At 40.2% G+C, this 24,201-nt stretch overlaps 1 protein-coding gene and 1 long non-coding RNA gene across 2 annotated transcripts in view; both read right to left on the bottom strand.

Moving 5' to 3' along the window:
• Positions 1 to 13,870, bottom strand: part of hlcs (holocarboxylase synthetase (biotin-(proprionyl-CoA-carboxylase (ATP-hydrolysing)) ligase)) — a 141,014-nt gene extending 127,144 nt beyond the window's left edge. Inside the window, exon 1 of the mRNA XM_048603041.1 lies at positions 13,599 to 13,870. Within this exon, the coding sequence (XP_048458998.1) occupies positions 13,599 to 13,823 (225 nt within the window). The 5' untranslated portion in view covers positions 13,824 to 13,870. The remainder of the gene's footprint in view (positions 1 to 13,598) is intronic.
• Positions 5,453 to 7,075, bottom strand: LOC125484428. Its single transcript, XR_007263248.1, has 2 exons — positions 6,768 to 7,075; positions 5,453 to 6,470 (listed from the first exon to the last, which is right to left on the bottom strand). It is a non-coding gene; the product is annotated as an uncharacterized LOC125484428 (long non-coding RNA).
• Positions 13,871 to 24,201: the final 10,331 nt, after the last annotated feature.

Here is a 24,201-nt window from a genome sequence, read left to right as displayed (position 1 = left end):
CTGAAGCAGTTTAGGATATCTGGTCAGCATGGACAAGTTGGGCCAAAGGTTCTATTTCCGTGCTGTACAATTCTATGACTTTATAATTGAAGTTATTTTTTAATTCTTTCATGTGAAGCAAGTGTCACTGGCAAGACTAGCAATAATTGTTTTTCGAGAAGGTTGTAGCAAGCCCATTTCTTGAACTGTTCCAGTCCAGCCAAATGGTCAGCTTATAAAACACACTGAAATGGAACTTGAAGCCTTCCTCCATTTTTTAAAATAGTTTCCACATGCTCCACAGCATTAAGATAGCCCTTACCAAAGTCACAAATGACATCAATCTGTAGCCTTTGACATGGTCACTAATAACTAGCTCCAAAGTCTGGTTAACTTTTTTTTTCACTTGGATTAATTATTTTAAATTTAATTACAGCATTGGCCCTTTCTTCATTTGTGTACTATACTTTGGCAACATTATTAACAGGCATATACTAATGGTACTTAATTGTTCCTCACCACTATTTCTTTTTACTTTTTTGTCTACTTGTTCGAGAACCTCCACCACCTGGACACTGAGATCACAGAAGCCACTGATCCAGCTATTCCACCAGATTCCAGGCATTCTATCAGGCTACAGACAATTCACAATCTTAACATCCTATTCATTCCTGATTGGAGTTTCCAAGCTCACTTTCTTAACAACATAAAATTACCCATTTTAACCTATTGACTCCAAAATCTCCCATACATTGAAAACTTCAAGACTGTACTGCATAATCCTGTCATTAGCGTTTCATCTTCCAGCCATTTTATCCCATACTTCCACCCATGACCTTGCTGCTCATGTGCTATCCACTAATCTCTATTCAGATTTCCCATTTTTGCCAGCCTAATTTACTGCCGGCAAGTTAATGTTTTGAATTTAAAATGCTTGTCCATATTTCAAACCCATGGCTTTTGCTCTTCCAACTTATCGCCACAGAAACGAAAAGCCTTCCTCAAACAAACTTTTCACTTGACTTTGACTTCATTTATATCTGCCTTCAGTTTCTTACCTCTGGCATCCATGATTCATTTGTCTATACTCTGAAAAAAAAAATCCCTAAAGTTTTCCATATCTCCATCGTTAAGGGAACCCCAACTCCCCTCCCCTGGTTAAACACTAATAATCTGTTCGACTCTCCGAACTGCCCATCTTGGCTTCTGCTTTCATATTGATTATCTATTATCTAATGTGCAAGTTGTTGCTTTTAATTGGTGCCTTCTCCCAGAGTTGGACCATAGCACAGGTCAATGATCCACTAACAAGCACTAGCTCTGGCAAGAGAGTTGAATTAAATCATAATGACTTATTTTAAATAAACATTTTTTAACAAATTTATTACTTTGATAATTTCATTGGTATAAAAGTATGAATATAATCTCAAATTTTCATAACACCCATGCAGCATAAACTATTACTCCTGAAACATATTGAACTAGAAATCATTTCATGGGGTCGTAGATTGGTTCAGTGAAGGGGCACAGATTTGGTAGATGGAGGGTAAAGCAGGAAAACGTGAGGCTGTCCACTTTGCCATGAAAAATACAAAAAAAGGCAGGTTATTATTTAAATGGTGAGAGATTGCATCAATTTGTGTAGTACACAATCCAAAAAAGCTAGCATGTAGATACAACAAATGATTCACTAGGCAAACAAAATGCTGGCCTTTACTGCAAGATGGGCTGTGTGTGTGTGTATTGGTATAAAAGCAGGGATATGATTCATCAGCTGTACAAAGCCTTAGTAAAATCATTTTTTTTTTAATTCATTTGTGGAATGTGGGCATTGCTGGCTGGCCAACATTTATTGCTCGCCCCTAGCTGCCCTCGAGAAGGTGGTGGTGAGCTGCCTTCTTGAACTATTGCAGTCCACCTCCTGTGCGTTGACACACAATGCTATTAGGAAGGGAATACGTGGTGTACAATTGTGGCCTCATTACCCAAGGGATATTAGTGCATTCAGAGAAGATCACATGGCTGATTTCTCAGATGAAAGGGTTAGCTTATGAAAACAGTTTGTGCAGGTTAGACCTATACTCATTAGAACTTAGAGAAAAATGACAGGAATGAAAGATGACCTGAAATGAAGGAACAGAGTGGATGCTCAGAGCACTTCCCTTTGTATTCCTCTCGCGCAGGAGTTTAGAACTCAGAGGCACGATTTTAAAAAAGAAATTTAAAACAGAGGTGAGAATTATTTTCCTCTAGGATGGTTATTAGACTTTGTTATCTATTTTCTCTCAATATTTTCTTTCTGTTGCATGGACCTCTGTAGTCTTCTGGAACCAGAATCAGATCAATTTGTCTGCATGCCAGACGCATTTGCAGACCCTCCAAGGGGCAGAAGGAATATTGTTTGGAATTCCCTTCCCCAGACAGCAGCGTAGGTTGGATCACTGAATATATTCAACACAGTTAAAGATAGATTTTTGATCCAAAGACAGTAAAGGGTTATGGTGGGCAAGCAACAGGAAAGTGGAATTAAAATCACAATCAGGATAGCTATAACAAAGCAGGCTCAAATGGCCTTCTCCTATTTCTTATGACCTCTTCTGATCCTTTTAAGAATAGCATTACAAGCTCTCAGAAGCAAAGATGCTGTATCTAAACTATACAGTCATACAGCACAGAAACAGGCCCTCCAGCCCACCATGCCTATGTTGACCAAACTAATAATCCCATTTACCAATATACTAAAATAAAATTTCAATATTTAATATGGTTTATACTGATTTAGCTGATCTCAGCATAGTCAGGTAAGGACTGGACAAAGCGGTCAGAACAGCAGTGGGTTAGTCAAAGAAAAAGCTCATCCACGATTTCCACTCCTATTGGAAACAGGGGGAAATTCCAAACCCACGACCGCTACCATCTAGAAGGGCAAGGGCAGCAGAAACACAGGAACAAAACCACTAACAAGTTCCTATCCAAGTCATTCACACTTGAAAATATATTGCCCTTATTTCAGTGTCACTGGATGAAAATTCTGGAACTCACTCCTTAATGGCATTGTGAGTCTACCAACACCAAATGGACTGTAACAGTTCAAGAAGGCAGCTCATCTCTATCTTCTTAAGGGCAGCTAAGAATGGGAAACATATGCTGGCCTAGCCAGCGATGCCCACGTCTTATGATGTGGGTTTGGCCAGAGTGGGGAAGCCTGCAGCATTAACACATGATAATGGTTACTTGGATAAATGAAACAGAGCTTATAGAACTGTACCTCAAATTGAGAGACAATGCCTTCAGGAAAATAAGATTAAATAAAATGTAATGTTTCCAATATGGTTTTGCATCGCTTCCAATTATATTGCATTAGTGTGAAGTTCAATTAGTTTCAAACTATCTCAAGACTGTCAAACCAGTTCCCAAAATGTGAATGTGTAAAATATTTTCAGATTGGTCACTTCTTTAAAAATAGCAGAGTTGTCTGGACCACTCCATGCAGGGGTTCAAGCCCCAGGAAGGAAAGTTCAGCTCATAATTTAGAGAAAAAAATCACAGGGTCTTTGAGAGTTACAACCTTTGGTTTTGTCTTACACTCTCAGAAGAAATAATTTCCACAGGGAAATTCCAACAATCCAGTTATCAGGGTGCACAGGAATTAAATGAGCTAAGACACTCCTGGAGAAACAGATTCTTCAAATGTTGCTGCTCAGCCCATAGGATGCAAAAAAAAGTTACATTATCAAACTGTTTTGTTCATATTAAAAAAGAAATTAGACTTATTTAAAGGATTATACAAAAGACTTCTGCAGAGTTTTTGTTCGTTTACCTAGTCTTTCGCAACCACAGAACATCCCAAATCACTTAAAACCCAAAGTATTTTTGAAATGTAGCCACTGTTGTAATGTAGCAAATATGGACACTAATTAGAATTTTAGCTTGCCTTTTCTGAATATTGAAACCGTCCTTTTAAAATCTTTTAAACGTGTATATAAGTTTCTGCTTACAAAGTTATCTCCTGTCATCATAAAATCAAAATACAGTTGAACTGATGAACATTGCATAACTGCTCAGATATACTCCTCACTTCTTGTGAAGTGTAGTACAGCTTCCCTGAAAAGTATTTACAGTTCTTTGCCATTGAGCCAGTTATCATATTAATCAATTTTAATATCAAGTAGTACCAACATGAAATGCAACCTCATTGTAATGTCCAGTGTATTACTCACAAGTTCCATGAAACAAACTGTTCAAATTCCAACTAACTTACCTGGCCCACCCAAATAGTTTTGGCAAACAAAAACAAGTGTTCCCCACCCAATTCTGTATGCCTTTCAAATGGCTATGGTAGTTGTCTAAACAAGAGTGATCTTCAGCAGTTATTGTAGTCTTCAATACATTCCACTCTCAAAGCAACACTGAATATTCCAGAAACTCCAAAATTAAATTTCAGATTTTTGAATTAGCTTTTGAATTAGATTTTTGAATATCTACAAAAAGCATTTCGTAACATTACCAAAATGCTAATTACATTGCAAGTGTGTTTTACCATTCAAAAAATTTTATGGCAAATTTTACATGAAAGAGATCACTCTTTTATATTTAGTGCTACATTTTTTTCTCACTGATACATGCCAAGATAGGAACACAAAACTGTCAGAGAGGCTTTCTGAAGCAGCATAGTGGCTATCAGTCAATTTTTTAAAAAGGAAACTGTGAGCATCATTGCTTTAGTGAAACATCTTGATAAGCCAATATGCCCTACTTATGTGGGGAAGTATTACATTTTATTTATTGTGATTGATTATGCAACAATAAGTTGAATTGTTTCAATTGGTATTGTGTACAATTACCTTATCATGAAATAAATCAGCTTGATTTATATCAGTGAATGTCAGTGAACCTGAGAAGATACCTATTCCAGATATTGTCTGTTGACATGTGGAAATACAGCTAGCGCTTACCTTGGATAAACAAGGGCATGCATGAACTTACAAAATAGGAACAAAAACAAACAATTCAGTTCCTCAAGCCTGCTCCTCTGTTAAACAAGATCATGGCCTATTCCCAAGCCTATCAAAAAATCTATTTACTTCTGTCCAATCTTCTGGAGCAAGGCATGTGTACACATGCTTTAATCTGTAACTGGACCAGCTAACTTAATCAATGACCCCTCCCATCAATGTTATAATCTCTTCCATTGGGCAGAAGATACAAACGCTTTAAAACACATACTAACAGATTCAAGAACAACTTCTTCTCCATTGCTAACAGTCTTATGAATGGACCTCTCATTTATTGGAGTTGATCTTTCTCTGCACCTTCTCTGTAGCTGTAACATCATATTCTGTTCTATTACCCTGATGTACTTATGTAAGGTATGATTTGTCTGGATAGCACACAAAACAATACTTTTCACTGTAACTCAGTACATGTGACAATAATAAATCAAATCAAATCAAAATTATAATTAAGCACCAAATCCAATGCAATTGATTTATTTTTTGATATGTATTACACATATTTGAAACATTCATACCATTTTGCACATTATAGGAGCAGATGGACTTTATTATGTATAAAACAACTTTTTGTTGAACATTTGTTGTGTACTGTCTGTTTATTAATTCAGTTCTGCATCACTGGAAACTGCATTTACCATGACAACTTCGTTGCCAACAACTGAAGATTGCCCTGAAGATACTGAGGGTTCTCAAACATCAGTGGAAGTGCTACAGATTGATTTGTGATTTTTTTCTGTAAAGTATGTGCTGCTAATTAATAAAGGCAAGATCTTGCAATCTCCAAATCACTCCTAAGAGTATTTACAGAATGCTAATGCACCCATATTAAACCTTCTCTTTATTGTGTCAGAATTTGGTCAATTTCATTTGCATCTCCAGTCAAAAGTTGTATTCTCAAATGGTGATGTCATTGATTCTTGGAAGGAACTGGAAAACAATTCTTACTGTTGAAGAACTGTCTAATTGACAGGCCACTCCAGTTTCTTTTCAATTACAGTAGAAGGGAAATTGTAACAACTCACTACAAGACCAAGTTACAGTCAAACAGTCAAAGTTTGTCTCAAAAGCATGAGCACAACTCAGTAAGCTCTTTTCATGACGTATTAACCTCAGTTTCTTGAAGAAAATCTTCCAGCGTTCCAAAGTCTAGGGAAAAACAAAGAGAAATCCACCAGATCCCACTGCAGAGCCCTGATACTGATTATTCCTTGCTCCAGTAAGAGGTATAATTTTGTGATGCAACTCAAAGTGAATGCGTTGCAAACCATTATGAGCCAGCATACATCATTTTGGTGTAAATCCGTATATTTTGCATTGAATTCCTCCAGCAGACTCTGAAACTGGTTGTTGCTCAGAGCCAGTGTTTCCATAAATTGACCACTATGTTGACCACATTCACTACCGGCTTCAGGTTGGCTCTTAAGCCCACTGGAGATTCTCGATGCATAATGCATTGGTGGTTTGTCAGCTGTTCACCTGTAAAACAAATGACATCATATTCAACAATGTTTGCATTTCCACTTAGAATGGAAGCACAAGAAGTGGCAAAAAAAAATACTTTCATCAGTCATAACCATCTTGATGAGTGCCTTGACTCCACACCTCTCCCCAAACCAGGTTGCAGCACATCAGTAGTCAAGCTTCAGGCATGCAATTACCTCTTTCCAGTGCAAAAGTAGATTGGACTCTGTTAACCAAGTAATATGCATTATAATATGTATAAAGCATCATTTTTCAATTAGGAAATTCTAAGCATTTTAAATTTAATTTTACCTTTTACGATTTCCTGGACGTTCTCCAAAACTGCAAGTTCTTCAAACAATGAGGAGCTCGATGGCATTCACATTGCTGCCCCATTTGTCCATTATAAAACACAGCCTTTTCAACCAATTTCCCTGGGTTATCCTTTGAAAATTGGTCCACCATTTGATGGATTGTGTAGATTGGTCAGTGACGATTCTTCACAGCTAGGCAAAGATTGTTGCGTCTTCTACAGAGCGCTTCATAACAACACTAAGGAAGGGTTGTTTTGCCTTTGCGATCAGGTCTGTCACAAACACGCTAGGCTGCTACATTGTTTCAATCCTGGTACATTTGAAAAATTAAAATTTGATTTTTTAGTTCACTAACTTCATTATGTTACAAAATTCAATTAATGCTGTTATGTATTTATTCCTTGTCTCACATTGAACTCAAATGTATAGCACATTATTGTGTAACTTTATTCTCTTTTCCTCTCCCTAAGAAATTACAAGTAGCTAAAAGTGATTTTGTTACTTGCAGAAAAGGCCATCAAGAAGTAAAGACAATCCTAGGTTTTATGCTATATTTCTTTGCATACAAAAATAAGGAAGTCATTTAAATTATTATGAAATACTGGCTCAGCCACAGTTGTGGTATTGCATATGGGTCCGATTGTTCCATTAATTACTACAGCAATAAAGACTCGTCAAAATTCACTAAAATACCAAGATTGTATTTATGAAACCTTGAAGCCCATTTTTGTCATTAGGTTTCATTTTAAGGTCATGTAACTTCCCAAGGCAGAAAACAAGACTACTTCTATTGGTTGTCAATTCAGTAACACAGGATCAGTTATTTTCATCATCCAATTCTTATATGTTATGGCACGACTCCAGATGGGACTTCTAGCCCAGAGGTAGGGAGACTACTACTAAGCCATAAGTCCCTTACTAACACAGAACATCAACTGAATACTGAGTGGAACTTTATAAGAATTAGTTTTCAACAATTAGAAAATGAGATGTTTCAAAGCAAATTTCAGGTATCATTTAAAAGTGGAATTATGAGAAAGTTATTTACTTGAAAAACACTCTGCAAATGCTACCTTACATGCTGGGAATTTTCAGCTTTGTCTACTTTATTGAATGCAGACTACAAAATCCTAAGATCATCGCCAACCAGGTCAGGTCTGTTCTGGGATCGATGATTCAGCCATCCAAACCTATGCTGTATTGGGCAGGACAATCTCTTGAGAGCCTCACGCTCCTCAAGAATATGATCGTCTACATGCAGGACAAGGGGGGGGTGAAAGCCTGTTTCATCAGCCTGAACCAGGAAAAGGCCTTCGACAGGATATCGTACATGTGGGATGTGCTCTCCAAAACTGGCTTTGGGGAGGGAATTCGCTACTAGATCCTCCTGCTCTACACCAACATCATGAATGCAGTCTCAAGGGTGGGAATCAGAAAGCTTCCAAATCAGATCTGGAGTCAGGCAGGGTTGCCCACTCGCACCTGTCTTGTTTGTGTGTTGTATAGAGCCTTTTGCTGAGTCCATCAGGAAGGTAGTAAGCCTGATAGGGGTGATTATTCTAGATAGCGGAGGCCAGCAGGTCAAAGCCTCCCTATACATAGACGATGTTGCCATCTTCTGCTCGGATCAGCTGTCAATGCACAGACTCATGAGTGTCTTCAACCAGTTGGAACTGGCTTCGGCAGCCAAGGTAAATCAAGGCAAAAGCGAGGCCACGTTCTTTGGAAACTGGGCCAACCGATCCTTTATTACCTTCACCATCAGGACAGATTAGCTGAAGGTGCAGGGAATATGGTTCGGAGGGGCCAAGGCATGTGCATAATCTTGGGAGGAGCACATTGACAAGGTGAAGCAGAAACTGGTCTTTTTACAGCATCATTCCCTCTCCATTGCAGGTAAAAACCTGGTCATCAGGCGTGAGGCACTCTCTCTGTTGTACCTGGCGCAAGTCCAGTCCATTCCCCGAAACTGCACCGTTGCAGTCACCCAAGCCATCTACCAATTCATCTGGATGTCTAAGATGGACCATGTCAGCAGTGACTCCATATACAAAATTCTGAACAAGGGGATGAAAATGTACCCAACGCCGCCCTCATCCTAATGGTCACCTTTGTGTGCGATGGCATCAAGCTGTGCATAGGCTCTCTGCATGCAAACACCAAGTGTCACTACGTACAGGTTCCACCTGTCCCTGATGTTGCAAAGGATGAGACTGGCCTCATTGCCACGGAACACTTCAAGCAGGTGGTCCGTTCCGTATCATCTGTCCTTCATGGATAAATTTGCAAAAAAAAAAAAACACCTTCAACCACAAGTCTATCCGAAAGTCGTCAGCACATAGCGTCGTTGAAACCCTGCAAGAAAAGAAGAGGGTGGATCTTGTTGCATGGTTCCCTGAGCAGACTGTCAAAGTCATTTGGCGGAATGCCTCATCACCAGAACTTTCGACAAGTGTCAAGACATTGCTTGGCTGGTGGTGAAAAGGGCACTACCTGTGAGATCATTTATGTGCGCCCAGTCTGTCTGCACCAATGCATACTGCCCTTGAAGCAGCTATGGTTGGGGTTTGGGACTGTCACACATCTCCTTCTGGAATGTGCTTTTGCAAAGAAAGTCTGGAGAAAGATGCAGTTGTTTTTGTCGAGGTTCATCCCAAGCAGCTCCGTGAAGCAGGACCCTGTGCTCTATTGTCTGTTCCCCGGGACGCACACCAAGGCAAACATTGGCTGCACCTGGAGGACCATCAACTCAGTGAAAGACATTCTATGGTCTGTCCGAAACTTGTTGGTCTTCCAGAACAAGGAGTTGATACTGAACGAGTGTTGCAGACTGGCATAGTCCAAGGTCCAGAACTATGTACTGGGGGACACACTAAAGTTTGGGGCAGCTGCTGCCAAGGCGCAGTGGGGAAAGACGACTGTTTAAGGTCTTTCTGCCAAGTTAATTGGGGTCCGTTCAGTTATTGGACCCTCCTGGCACTTCAAATGCATGTAAATACAGTCCGGTATGTGTAAAAGATGTGTTTGTGACTATATTCATAGAAATATCTTTATGTGTATACATAATATCTTTATGTATATACATTACGGATATACATATTTTATTCATAGAAAATATCTTTAAGTATATTTTTGGGGAAAAAATTCATTTCCAAATAGGAATTGGATACATAGTCAAAAATAAATGCAAAAAACAAACTGGTGAAAGGTCATCAGCATGAAACATTACCTCCACTTCTCTCCATAAATGCCGACTAATCTGATGAATATTTACAACGTCTTCTGTTCTTATTTCCCAATCTCTAGGGAAACGCAGTGAACATCTGTTGAAATTCAATCAACCTCCCAAATTCACTGTTGAGCCATATTTATTTATGGTAACAAAGCATCCACTTCTCTTGCAACCCAACTCAGATTATCAACATCTGAAATTCTTTATGCATTTTTATCTGAAAAGTTGGTCTTGTGGGCTTACAGTAGACAGCTCTTTAAAGATAAAGAATCACAGAGAAAATAGGCTTGTGTACTTATGAAAATATAACAGTTTCTATCACGAAGGATAAAATATTTGATAAACGAATGGAACTAAAGGCAGACATGATGGCCTGCATCCGAGGGTATTAAAGGAAATGCTGCAGAGATAGTGCAGGCACTGGTCGAAATAATACAGGCTCACCTGATTCCTGAAAAGATCCAGCAGGTTGGTAAACCAGAGGATGGAGACTAATGGGTCTTTTATCAGGTTAGAAAGACGTAACTAATAGAATGCCACAAGGATCAGTCCTAGGATCTCAATAATTTACTATCTATGTTAATGACCTGGAGGTACAGACAGACAAAAATGTATCCAAATTTGCTGACAATATAAAACTGTGAGGGCATGTTGTAATGAGGACATAATGCAATTGCAAGGGGGTACAGATAGGTTGAATGAGTAGGCAAAAATTTGGCAGATGGAGTTTAATGTAGGAAAGTGAGAGCTCATGCACTTTGGAAGGAAGAATCAAAAGGCAGGCTATTGTTTAAACGGAGAGAGACTCCAAAAGATGAAGTACAAAGGGACCTGGGTGTCCTTGTGCCTAAAACACAGCAAGTTAGCATGCAGGTGCAACAAATTGTTCAGATGGCATATGGAATTACAGCATTTATTGCTAGGATTTTGTAATTTAAAAAACAGAAGTCTTGTTACAACTGCACAGGGTATGGCTGAGGTTGTATCTACACTGCTGTGTACAGTTTAGTCACTGAATTTAAATAAAAAATGTAATGATATTGGAGGCTGTTCAAAATAGATTCACTAGGCTGATTCTTCAGATAAAGGGAATGACGTTTCAAGAATTGCTAAACAGGTTAGGCCTTTAGGTTAAAAGATTGAGGATGACCTTATTGAAACATACAAATTTCTGAGGGGGGCTTGACAGGATAGATGTTGAGAAGGTGTTTCCACTAATAGGGAAATCTTAAACTAGCAGACAGAGTAAGGGAACACTCCTTTAAAATTGAGATGCAAGAAAATTTCTTCTACTAGAGGATAGTCAATGTCTGGAATTATCTATCCCAGAGAGTTGCAGAGACTACAGCACTGACATTCCTTAAAGAGGAGGTAGGCAGATTTTTGAAATATCAGAGCTTTGATGGCAATGATGAGCTGACATGAAAGAGGAATTGCAACCTTGGGCAGATCAATCATGATCTTGTTGAATGGCAGGGCAGGCTTGAGGGCTGAATTGTTTACTCCTGCTCCTACTTCTTATGCTGTTATATTCTTATTTCACCCTTTAGTAAGATTATAATTGATATGATTGTAGTCTCAACTCCACTTCACTTTCCCTTCTTCCCAATATGACCACTGACTTTACTCCATTTGCCTACCTAAACTGAGTCCTGTGTATTTTAATATAGCTTCCAGTATGTACTACTGCATCAGCGTGCACATCCAACTGGTAACCTTAAATCATAATTAAAAGACAATTTTTCCATAGTGTGGATTAGTTATTGGAAAAAAGGCTCATGGAGACTATCAATCTCTGCTGCATTCCCATGGAACCACACTGATCCAAGTCTACCCATCTGGTCTAAGAACTAAAACTGTCAGTTAACAGCTGCATCTCCACACTGACATCAGCCTAACAAATCAGCATCCTATTTTCACGCTGTATAAATTGGTGACCCTTTTTCAAGCCTGTTTCTTGCACCCTAATAATTGCACCTGGTAATTGCAAGACAAAAAGCTTTGACTTCTTGACTCCTTTAGAAATAAGGAGACAAAATTCACCAAGACCATGCACATTAAAACTTGCCTACTCTTATATTCCAGACCCATTGCAATAAATGCCAGCATTCCATTTACCATCACAATCATGGGAAACCTACAAACCAACTTTTTTATGATTCATGTACCAGAACATCCAGATGCCACTGCATCTCAGAGCTCTACAGTCTCTTTCCATTAAATAGTATGTAACTTTTCTATTCTTTCTGTCAAAGTATGCACATTCATATTTTCTCATACAATATTCCACTACACTATACCATAATATATTTAAAAAGGTTTGCCCACTTACTTAGCCTATCTTGACGTTTTCAGATTATCTACCTATTCAACAGCTTAATTTCTTACCTATCTTACAGTCATCAGCCAAATTAACTAGAATACTTTTGATTCCCACATCCAAATCATTAAAATCAATTGTAAATGGCTGGGATATTAAAACTGATCCATGTGGCACATATAGCTTGCCAAATCAAAATTTATCCCTGCTCACTGCTTCATAGTACTTACGCAATCCTTAATCTATACTTGTATGTTATCTCTTACATCATGAGCTTTTATTTTGTAGAGAACCTTTTGATGTGGCACCTTTTGGAAATCCGAGCATATCACACCCACAGGTTTCCCTTTATCTACCTTGTTTGCTATTCTCTCAAAAAAAGTCTATTAACTTAGTTAAACAGAATTTACTTTCTCAAAAACCATGATGACAGATTGATCAAATTCTGATTTTCTAAGTATCCGACCATAACACTCTTAATTACAGATTCTAGTAATTTCACTATTTCAGATGTTAAGCTAGATGGCCTGTAGTTTCCTTCCCGACCTTACTTGAATATGGGGTTACATCACGCTAAACAAAAGCATGTTTTAGGCGGCAAACGTGACATTACTGGAACACATTTATCATAGATTCAATGTCTTTCGAAATTTAAACCATTTAAACTTCATTCGAAATTAATCAGGAATCCAGTCATTCCAAAATCAAACATCCTTGCAATAATACTTGGTTAATTTGGATATCTTACATTGAAACCCAGCGGGCAACTCAGTACGCTCCAAACCAATTTGATAAGAAAGCCAAGTACAGTTTCTGTTTGCCCAAGATAAAGAGCACTGATTCTGCACCCCACGGATATAGCACATTTACACAAATCCAAACAATTTATGAAGAGTTAGCAAGAATGAAGGTGCACATAAAGCACATGTCTACGTCTTTGGTCAAATTTGACACTTGTGCATCATACTGTCATTACTTAGCATAACGATAGCAATATGCAGCAGAGTCCGGAAATAGGGTAATATTTTTCATAATGTCATGCAATTAGTTTCTTGTACAATACTCTTGATTAAAGGAATAATGATGTAATTTATTACTGTACTAAAAAAGTTTATAACAGTTCAAAAGAGCATAGTATAAAACATCCATCAGATTACAAGCTACAAGAATCGTGAGGCAGACTCAACAACTAAGCAGAAGGTCCAATTCGTGTTAATGATGATTAAGTTAAAAATAAAGTGTGACAATCTTGGATTAAGAATTTGCGCGCGGATCACCTTTTGGGGCTCAGCCAGGAGGAAAGCCCTATCGGCCAGACGAACACAGATGTTTTCCTGGACAGTTGCAGAAGAGCTGTAAGGCCGGGCCTCGCTGTCCGGCGGCAACGCAGTGAAGGTAAGGCTAGACATGCGGTGGAAGCGCCGCACGGACCGAAAAATGATCATGGCATAGCATTTCTGCAGGCGAATCCACAGGTAAACATAGCACAGAGTAATCAACATGGCGACTACCCCGGCAACATGACTAACGTCTACCCACACTGCGCTCAAGTTCCCCCTTGGAAACCCATCCCCTCCCCCTTCCCATTGGCCACTGCCGCAACACCCGGCTCCAGCCCCTAACGGTCCACGCTTCCCATTGGTCACTGCTCCGACACCCAGCTCCGCCCCTGCCCTTTCCCAGCTCCTCATTGGTAATTGCTACCAACAACGTGTCCCGCCCCTCCCTTATCTGGGCTGTCCAATGGTCTTTTCCCACGAGGCCCCACCCCCTCACCGTTCATGCTTCTTATTGGAACTTTCTCCAGTGTGGCATCCGTCTCTTTCAGGTTTGAACCCTGCCCCCAGCCAGCGGCTGGTTTAGTAATGTCGGGAGCATGTGGTTTCAGCGGAGGTTGAGCTGCTTTCCTTAGCCAAGTATAAAGTTTTACTCATTCAAGAAGTGTGGGCATTGCTACTGCCTCGTGCAGTTTTAGCTGCACTTTTATATTCCATTCCCTTTGGCATAGAGGCCAACATTCAATTTGCCTTCCCTATTAATTACCCTCTGAACTTGGATGTTAGCTTTTTGTGATTAATGGATGAGAATTCCCAAATGCCTCTGCTCTGTAGTTTTCTGCAGTCTTTCCCCATTTCTTTTGAAGAAGTAACAAAGAGGATTAATGAGGGCAGAGCAGTAGATGTTATCTATATGGACTTCAGTAAAGCATTCAACAAGGTTCCTCATGGTAGACTGGCTAGCAAGGTTAGATCACATGGAATATAGGGAGAACTAGCTATTTGGATACAGCACTGGCTTAAAGGTAGAAGACAAAGGATGGTGTTGGTGGGTTGTTTTTCATACTGGAGACCTGAGACCAGCGATATGCTATCAGGTGCTTGGTCCATTGCTTTTCATCATTTATATAAATGATTTGGATGTGAACATTGGAGGTGTGGTTAATAAGTTTGCAGATGCCACCAAAATTGAAGGTGTAGTGGACAGCAAAGAAGGTTATCTCAAGTACAATGGGATCTTGATCTGATGGGCCAATGGGCCGAGGAGTGGCAGATGGAGTTTAATTTAGATAAATGTGAGGTGCTGCATTTTGGAAGAGGAAAACAGGGCAGGACTTATACACTTAATGGTAAGGTCCTGGGGAGTGTTGCTGGACGAAGGGACATTGAAATACAGGTTCATAGTTCCCTGAAAGTGGAGTTGCAGGTAGATGAGATAATGAGGACGGCATTTGGTATGCTTGCCTTTATTGGTTAGTGCATTGAGTATAAGAGTTTGGAGATCATGTTGCGGACATTGGTTCGGCCACTTTGGAGTATTGCATGGTATTCTGGTCTCCCTCCTACAGGAAGGATGTTGTGAAACTAGAAAGGGTTTAGAAAAGATTTATGAGGATGTTGCCAGGGTTGAAGGGTTTGAGCTATGGGAAGCGGCTAAATAGGCTGGGGCTATTTTCCCTGGAGCATCAGACGCTGATGGGTGACTTTATAGACGGTTATAAAATTGCGAGGGGCATGGATAAGGTAAATAGGCAAGGTCTTTTCTTCAGGGTGGGGGAGTCCAAAACTAGAGGGCATAGGTTTAAGGTGAGAGGGGAAAGATTTAAAACGGACCTAAGGGACAACTATTTCAAACAGAGGGTGGTGCGTATAGGGTATGAGCTGCTAGAGGAAGTACTGGAGGCTGGTACGATTATGACATTTAAAAAATATCTGGGTGGTTATGTCAATAGGAAGGGTTTAGAGGGATATGGGCCAAATGCTGGCAAATGGGACTAGATTTATATAGGCTATCTGGTGGCATGGATGAGTTGGTCCGATGGGTCTGTATATCTCTATGACTCTATTTAAGTAATATTCAGAGCCTCTATTCTTCCTGCCAAAGAGCATAAACTCACATTTTCCCACATCATATTCCATCCACCAAGTTTTTGCCCACTCACTTAACCTGTCTTTATCTCTTTGCAGACTCTTTGTCATCCTCACCAATTGCCTTTCCATCTATTTTTGTGTCATCTGCAACTGTGGAAACTTTTCTCAACTGAAAACACTGAAGGAGTGAAATATATTTTCAAGTTAGCATGATGAATTGCTTGGATGGAAATTTGCAGGTGGTGGTGTTCCCATGTCTCTGCTACCCTTGTCCTTCTAGATGGAAGTGTTTGGGATTTGGAAAGTGCTTTCTAAGGAGCCTTGGTGAATTTCTGCAGTGCATCTTGTAGATGGTATACACTGCTGGTACTAAGTGTTGGTGGTGGAGGGAGTGGGTGTTTATTGTGCCAATCAAGTGGGCTACTTTGTCCTGAATTGTGGCAAGTGGGGAGCATTACATTTCATTCCTGACTCGAGCTTTGTAGATGGTGGGCAGACTTTGGGGTGTCAGTTCCTTGCTGTACAATTCCTACCCTTTGACCCACTTTTGCAGTCAGTGTATTTACATGATTAGTCCACTTCGGGTTCTGGTCAGTGGAAACCCCCTGGTGTTTATAGTTGGGGATTCAGTAATAGTAATGCCATTGAATGTCAAGGGGTGATGATTAGATTCTCTCTTGTGGGAGAAGGTCCTTGCTTGGCACTTGTATGGCAATTACATTACACTTGTCAGCCCTAATGTGGATATGTCTCCATCTTGCTGGAATCCACAGTATAGGAGGGATGTGATTGAATAGGAGAGGGTTCTTTGGAGATTTACCAGGATGTTGTCTGTGCTGGAGAATTTAATTTATGAAGAGAGGCTGGATAGACTGGGGTTGCTTAACTTGGAACAGAGGAGACTGAGTTCAGACAGTGATTGAGATCTACAAAAGTAGGAGGAGCCTTGGGTAAACAGGAAGAAACTTTTCCCTTTGGTGGAGGAATCAATGACTGGGGGCCTAGATTTAAGGTAAGGGGCACGAGGTATAGAGGTGATGTAAGGAATATCTTTCTTCATGCAGAGGGTGGTGGGAACCTGGAACTCACTGCCTATAAGGGTGGTAGAGGCAGAAACCCTTATAATACTTAGGAATAATTTATATATACACTTGCAATGCCAAGACACACAAATATTGGACAGTGCTGGAAAATGGAATTAGAATAGGTGGATGTTTTTGACAGGTGCAAACTCAATGGATCAAAGCATCTTTTTCTGTGCTGTAGACCTCTATAACTCTATGCTACATTTGGGCATAGACTGTTTCAATACCAGAGGAGTCACAAATAGTGCTGAGCATTGTGCAATAATCAGCAAACATCCCTACTTCTGAGTTTATGATAGAGGGAATGTTATGGATGAAGCAGCTGAAAGTGTTTGGGCCTTGGACACTACCCTGAGGACCTCCTGCAGAAATGTCCTGGAAATGATATAACTGACCTCCAACAACCACAATCATATTCCTTTGTACTAGGTATGACAGAGAGATAACCATCGATTCCCCTTGACTCCAGTTTTGCGAGAGTTCCTTGATGCCACACTTGGTCAAATGTGGCCTTGATGTTGAGGACAGTCACACTTAACTTCCCTCAGGAGTTCAACCCTTTTGTCCATATTTGAACCAAGTCTCTAATGAGGTCAGGAGCTAAGTGACCCTTGTGAAACATAAACTGAGCATCAGGCTATTGCAAATACAGCTTGATAACAGTGTTGATGACACCCTTCATATTTGATGACACTTTATCGATGATCAAGAGAGGACTGAACATAGAATCATAAAATCACTGCAGTGCAGAAAAAGATCATTTAGCCCACTGAGCCTGCACTAACCCTTGGCAGGCTTCAAACCCAGACCCACAAACCCTACCCACATAGCCCAACATGGGGCTTTTACCATGGCTAATTCACAGAATCTGCACATACCTGGACACTATAGGGCAATTTTTAGCATGGCCAATCTGCCCAACTTTGGACTGTGGAAGAAACCAGAGCACCCATAGAAAACCCACACAGGCATGAGGAGAACATGCAAACTCTACACAACTTGGGTCCCTGGCACTGTGAGGCAACAGTGCTAACCACTGTGCTCCTGTGCTGCCCCATGATGGGACAATAATTAACCAGGTTAGATTTGCTTTATATTGTAAAAGATGTACATGGACAATTTTCACATTGTCAGGTAGATGCCAGTTTTATTGCTGTATTGGAACAGTTTGGCTAGAGGTGCAGCAGTTCTGGAGCACAAGTCTTCAGTACTATTGCTGGAATGTTGTTAGAGCCCATAATCTTTGCAGTATTCGGTACCTTCAGTTTATTCTTAATATCGTGTGAAGTGAATTGAATAGGCTGAAGGCACAACGATGCTGGGGAGCTCTGGAGGAGGCTAAGTTGGATCAGTCACTCAGTATATCTTGACACTTTCTATACAGTATGATGATCACATCTAATGATGCTACTGGACAAGTAAGATTCCACAACGAAATCTGGCTTAATAGATTTTTTTTTTGCTCACTTACTTTAATGTTACTGAATCAAAGTCACACAAGGCTGCAGAGTGTTTGTTTAACAACAAAAATTTATTATGCAATGAAAAGAATGAAACTCAAACCATCTCAAAATGGAACACAGTTTGAAAAATCTTATAACACACAGCAGATGAAAATCTCATCCTATTTCCCAATTTTTCCTTCCAGTGAACTAGGAAGCCTTTTTATATCAGTACACAGAAAATAAGAGGTTATACTTTCTTAGCTTCTAGTATCGTGCATCGTTCTAACCAAGCACCCCTAGTTTGGTAATTTCAAAAACTAAATGTTTACTCTAAGTTCATTGTGTTTACGCTGAGCTGTCCAATAGTTCCTTCTAGGAGGGAAACTATGTTTGGTTCTGACCCCAATTATGTCTCTTCTGAATTACCCTAAAACATTTAATCTCTGGATTTCCTCAGATGAAATCAATCCTTGATTATCCTGTACCAAAAACAAGCTAATGTCCTTCAATGAAAGATGGAACTGCTCGCCACTGGTGGGTCCTTCCAGCAGACACACCCCTGGCACAGCAGATTTAAAGGCCAGCTGTGGACCAATTCAGATACTACAAGTCAGGAACGACCTCCACAATGTGTTGCTCAAGCCTCAATTTTCAAAGACAGGGACCTGAAAGTCTTGGTGAACAGGATGGCAGAAAGAAGGACAGTCCTTTTTCCTGTTGACTGCCCCAGGAGGCCAAAGAAGGACAGTCCTTTTTCCTGTTGACTGCCCCAGGAGGCCATGCCACCAGCTTAAGTCAGCCTGGACACAAATTGTAGCCCATGGCAGTGCTATAGCCCCAGTGAAAAGGGATAGCCAGCACTGCAGGAAGAAGATAAATAATCTTCTGCACTCAGCAAAGGTAAGTGTCACATCTTCTCCATGCTGTATCACATTCATAGCACCACATTCACTCTAACTCTGCCATTGTGCACACATTTCACCAAGGTTCATGGACTACAATTCTCACCATTGCACACATCATGCCCACTCAAAAGCTTTCATCCAATCCTTCTCCAAATTGACTGATGCTTCCATCCCCCTGCACTTCCGTCTCATTCATTGGGGATGCCTATTCTGATCTTGCATCAAGATTAATTGCTGTTCCACTCAGTACGATCATACTTTATCATTCCCTCTGTCTCACTGCTGGAGTAAGTGCCAAACACCAGACTAAAGTCTCCACAGCACACTGAATTGTTTATCTGTACTCTCAGGATTAGTTGCAATGACCAGCAGGACAGACTGTGGCCAACCTCTGGACTGGAATCGGATGTGTGAATTTGACTGACTCTTTTGGTGGTTCCCCAAATTGACTGTACACCCCCTTTACTCCACAAAAAACTGCTATCTCTTTAATTCCATACATAGCCATTCATTTGAAGCACTAGCAATGTGTCTGTCACATGAAGTACTGGCAAATGCTACAGATGTGACATTGACAAAGGATGGTTGACACATCAGCATGTTCACTGTTTGACAGCTCAATGCTCACCACTGTGTCAAGCCGCCTGCCTCTCCCTCTGTACTAAGAAGCAATGCAAATCATAGAGGTTGGCAATGTGTAACTGAGCACCATAGACTCTGTGCACAGAAAGCAGTGTGCTCCACACAGAAGCTGATAGTCTATAAGTCAATGCTGATGTCAGTAGATAAACATTAAGAAAACAAACTAGGAATCATAAGTTGTATCTTGTGTGGATGCATGAGATCCATGCAAAGTGAAGCATGCAAATTACATCTGAGCTCCAAAATAAAGAGTTGAAGGGCTGAAGTAGTGCCTGAGTTAGATCAAGAACAGGCATTTTGTGATGATGCTGGTGGTTTGCTGATGCCAATTTGCATGGAACAAGTGCCAGGGAGGATACTGTTTATGGTGCATGCAGGGACATTGTTGCAAAGAAGCAGTTGGATAGTGCCCAGGTCAAACATTCAATGAGATGCAGCCACCAAGTACCCACTGTGATTTAAACACTGTGCCGTATAGTTTCTTGGTGAAGAAAAAGGGAATTGTACGTGACATATAAATGAAGTGAGTTTGGGCTTTAATGAGGTGCAAATGAATGGAAATAGGGTAGTCACCACTCGTTGGGAGATTGTGAAGTTGCCATGTAATTCTTGAAGGGAAAATCAAAACCAAAATTTTTTTGAGATTTTGATTTTTTTCATTCTCTTCATAATTTCCCACCTTTTTCACTATTATATGCCAAAGCAGGAAAGGTAAAATCCTGCCCCAAGTTTCAGAAAAAAAAGAAATTACAATAGAGCCAATAAAAATTAATAACAAGCTACAGGCATAATCCCAACCAGCATTCTTGCCTTGTGCACAAATTTTAATAGAAAATACTTCATATTCATGTACACAAGGCAGGAAAATGTACTTCTCATATTTTTTCCGAACAAACACTCAGCAAACAAGGAATTCAAGCAATCACAAAGATGAAATGCACACATTTACTTTGCTTTTCATTTAACTATTTGACCAATAATTCCACAAAAGATTCGAGTGTACTTCAATTAACTGAGTGAATATCTGTTGAGATCACATGCCCAATAATAATCATGCACAGCTTTATTCACAAATCAGACATGCAATTAGCTTCATCTGAATTCCCAATGTGCTACAAATTAAGAGCAGGAGTAAGCAGCTCAGCCTGTTGAGTTTGTTCTGCCATTCACCAAGATCATGGCTCGTAAGACAGTGGCTTCAACTCTATTTTTTGTCTCCCCATTTATACTTCGCTGTCTTGTCAATCAGGAATCCCACAGCCACTCTACGACAAACACTCACAAGGATTAAACACCCCATTCCCACAACATGCAGAACTAATGTAGTTTACAAAATACCATGCAATGACTGCCACAAACACTACATCGGACAGACAGGAAGGAAACTAGCCATCAGAATACACAAACATCAGCTAGCAGCAAACGACACAATGAACTTAGCTTAATATCAGTAAGCTCAGACAATGAAGGCCATCCATTTAACTGGGACAATGTAACCATAGTAGCCTAAGCCAAACATAGACATGCACGGGAATTCCTAGAGGCATGGTTCTCAACCCATAATGCAATCAACAAACATATAGAATTGGACCCCATATAGAAACCCACAGAGAACAAAACCGGAAATGACACAACTCACCATAATGGACTAGACAGTATAAATTCCAAGCAGAGTAGAACAACATTGCTTCATTAGAGGCCTCACTGATGATGTTACCTAGCATGGTGACAAAACATCTGAATGAAAAACAAGTCAGCTCAGCGAGCAAGTCAACAACCTCACCCACAACCTGAGCTACAAATCTTTGCTAAAACCTCAAAGAGAATAAAGTTCTCCCTACGTTCAACTTAACTGGAAGCTCCTTATTTTTAAACTGGCCCTAGTTACAGTATATCGCTAAAGGGAAAAGTTCTCAGGATATACCTTGGCAGGTACCCTCAGAATCTTATACATTCCAATAAAATCTCCTCTCATTCTTCTAAACTCCAACCTAACCAGCCTTTCTCATAAGATAACCCATTCATTCCAGAAAAGAGTCAAATGAATGCTCTGTGAACTGTTTCTAATTAAATTCATCTTTTGGTAAATAAGGCGACCAAAACTGTACACAGGACTCCAATGTGGTCTTGCCAATGTTCTGTACAACTGTAGAAAAATATCACTACTTCTATATTCTGTCCCCTGTGATAAATGGTATTCCATTTGCCTTCTTAATCACTTGCTGTACTTGCAATGCCAACATTTAGTGATTCATCTACCAAGACACTGTCATAACATGTAATAGACCCTATTATTCTTTAATTCTAACAATTTATTTCATACCTGGGTCTTTTGTTTAGAAGAAACCACCTTTAAATGAGCCAGTGTGGAGCTGGAGGAACACAGCAGGCCAGGCAGCATCAGAGGAGCAGGAAAATTGACGTTTCAGGTCGGACCCTTCTCCAGCTCTTCACTGTGTTATCTCTGACTCTAACGTTTGCAGTTCTTACTATCTTTAAATAAGCCAGGACACTTTGGTTTGAAGTAGCTACAGAAGCCATCTGATCTGCAAACTGGCCAAGCTCCACAGGGATTTGTGAAGTGGATGCCTAAAAAAACATTGCCAGGAAACTGATTTGCATTAAGTTGGTTGAAATGGATAATAAGCAAAACACCTTTTTCTGCAGGACATGTAAGAAGTAAAAGAGGTCTACCAAACCCCAATATGCAAAGAGAAGGGCTATTGACCTCCCCTATCTATTTCAATGGCATCTTGATAGCTTTGGCAATGGAAGATTGAAACTCCTTTGTTAATACATATTGCCTCCATTGTGTGCAATAGCCAGATGTCCACATGACTGAAACCCCACCTACGAAGAACTAACATTGTATGCTTTTCTGTAACATCAAGAAGGCCTGCACGATGGAATAATAGTTCTCTCAATTTTTTTTTTCAATCTTGGACCCTATTCCTGTTACAAAATCACAGAGACAGAGAATTTAAAAATAATAGAAGCTTTAAATGCCACAGCACCCACTGTGAAAAATTACTGATGATAATTAGAAGAGATTGTCACTAGAAGATCAATCAGTTTGTATTAGCCACAATGCCACCAGAACTTCAAGATCACCTAAAGGAACCTCAGAACATACAATGCTTTTTTTACCATGGACTTTAACTTCCTTCCAAATTTAATTCCCTGCTGTCCAACCCCACAGCTTGTTCTGTTTGCTTGCATGCTAGTGTGCATATGTTGTGAGATTCAGGATGTGTTTTATCTTTTAAAATGTTTATATTTTTAGATGGGAGAGTTTTATTTTCATAATTAATCTTTTTACTTACTATATCAAGGTACCTGACTGGCTTGATTTGACATAGTTTTACACATTGTCAGGTGTATAACAAATTGAAAAATCATGTAACTTTAAAAATTCAAAATCTGTTCAATGACCTCAGGGTGAATATAGGGAAACTTATTCTTCTCTCCAGACTTTGTTGTAATAAAACCCAGATCCCCCTGTAGTCCAGATGTACTATAACATTTCTCCATTTAAAAATGTACTGTTTTCTATTTGTCCTATCAAAGTAGACTCATGGATTCATAGGATCCCTACCTACAGTGCAGAAGCAGGCCATTCGGCCTATTGAGTCCACATTGACCATCTGAAGAGCCTCCCACCCAGACACACCTCCCTACCCTATCTCTTTAACCCTGCATTTCCCATGGCTAACCCACTAAGCCTGCACATCCCCATACACTATGGACAATTTTGCATGACCATTGCACCTAACCTGCACATCTTTGAACTTTGGGAGGAAACTTGAGCACCCAGAGGAAACCCATGCAGACACAGGGAGAATGTGCAAACTCTACACAGATGATCACCTGAGGATGGAATCGAACCCAGGTTCCATTAATCACTACAGTGTGGAAACAGGCCATTCAGCCATTGTCCACACCTACCCTACGAAGACTATCCCACCCACACCCATCCCCCTACCTTATCCCTGTAATCCTGCATTTCCCTGGCTAAGGCACCTAACCTACACATCCCTGAACACGATGGGTAAGTTAGCATGGCCAATCCACCTAACTTGCACATCCTTGGACTGTGGGAGGAAACTGGAGCACCCGGCAGAAACCCAAGCAGACACAGGGAGACTGCACGGTCGCACAGACAGTCACCCTAGGGTAGAATTGAACCCGGGTCCCTGGCGCTGTGAGGCAACACTTTACACATCTTTGTGTCATCACCTAATCTTGTAACTGTACATTCGGTCCCTTTATCCAAGCTATTCATATGGATTGTTAATAGTTGAGGCCAAGCTCTGATCCCTGTGGCACTGTACTCATCACAGCCTGCCAGTTCAAAAACAGTATTCATCCCAACTCCCTACTTCCTGTTAGCTAAGTATTCCTCTATCCACACTAATAACGCCAACCCGGAAAACAT

This window comes from Rhincodon typus, chromosome 11 (assembly GCF_021869965.1).
Source record: "Rhincodon typus isolate 14 chromosome 11, sRhiTyp1.1, whole genome shotgun sequence".
NCBI classification, from domain to species: Eukaryota; Metazoa; Chordata; class Chondrichthyes; order Orectolobiformes; family Rhincodontidae; genus Rhincodon; species Rhincodon typus.
This window is presented reverse-complemented; position numbering and strand designations above follow the sequence as displayed.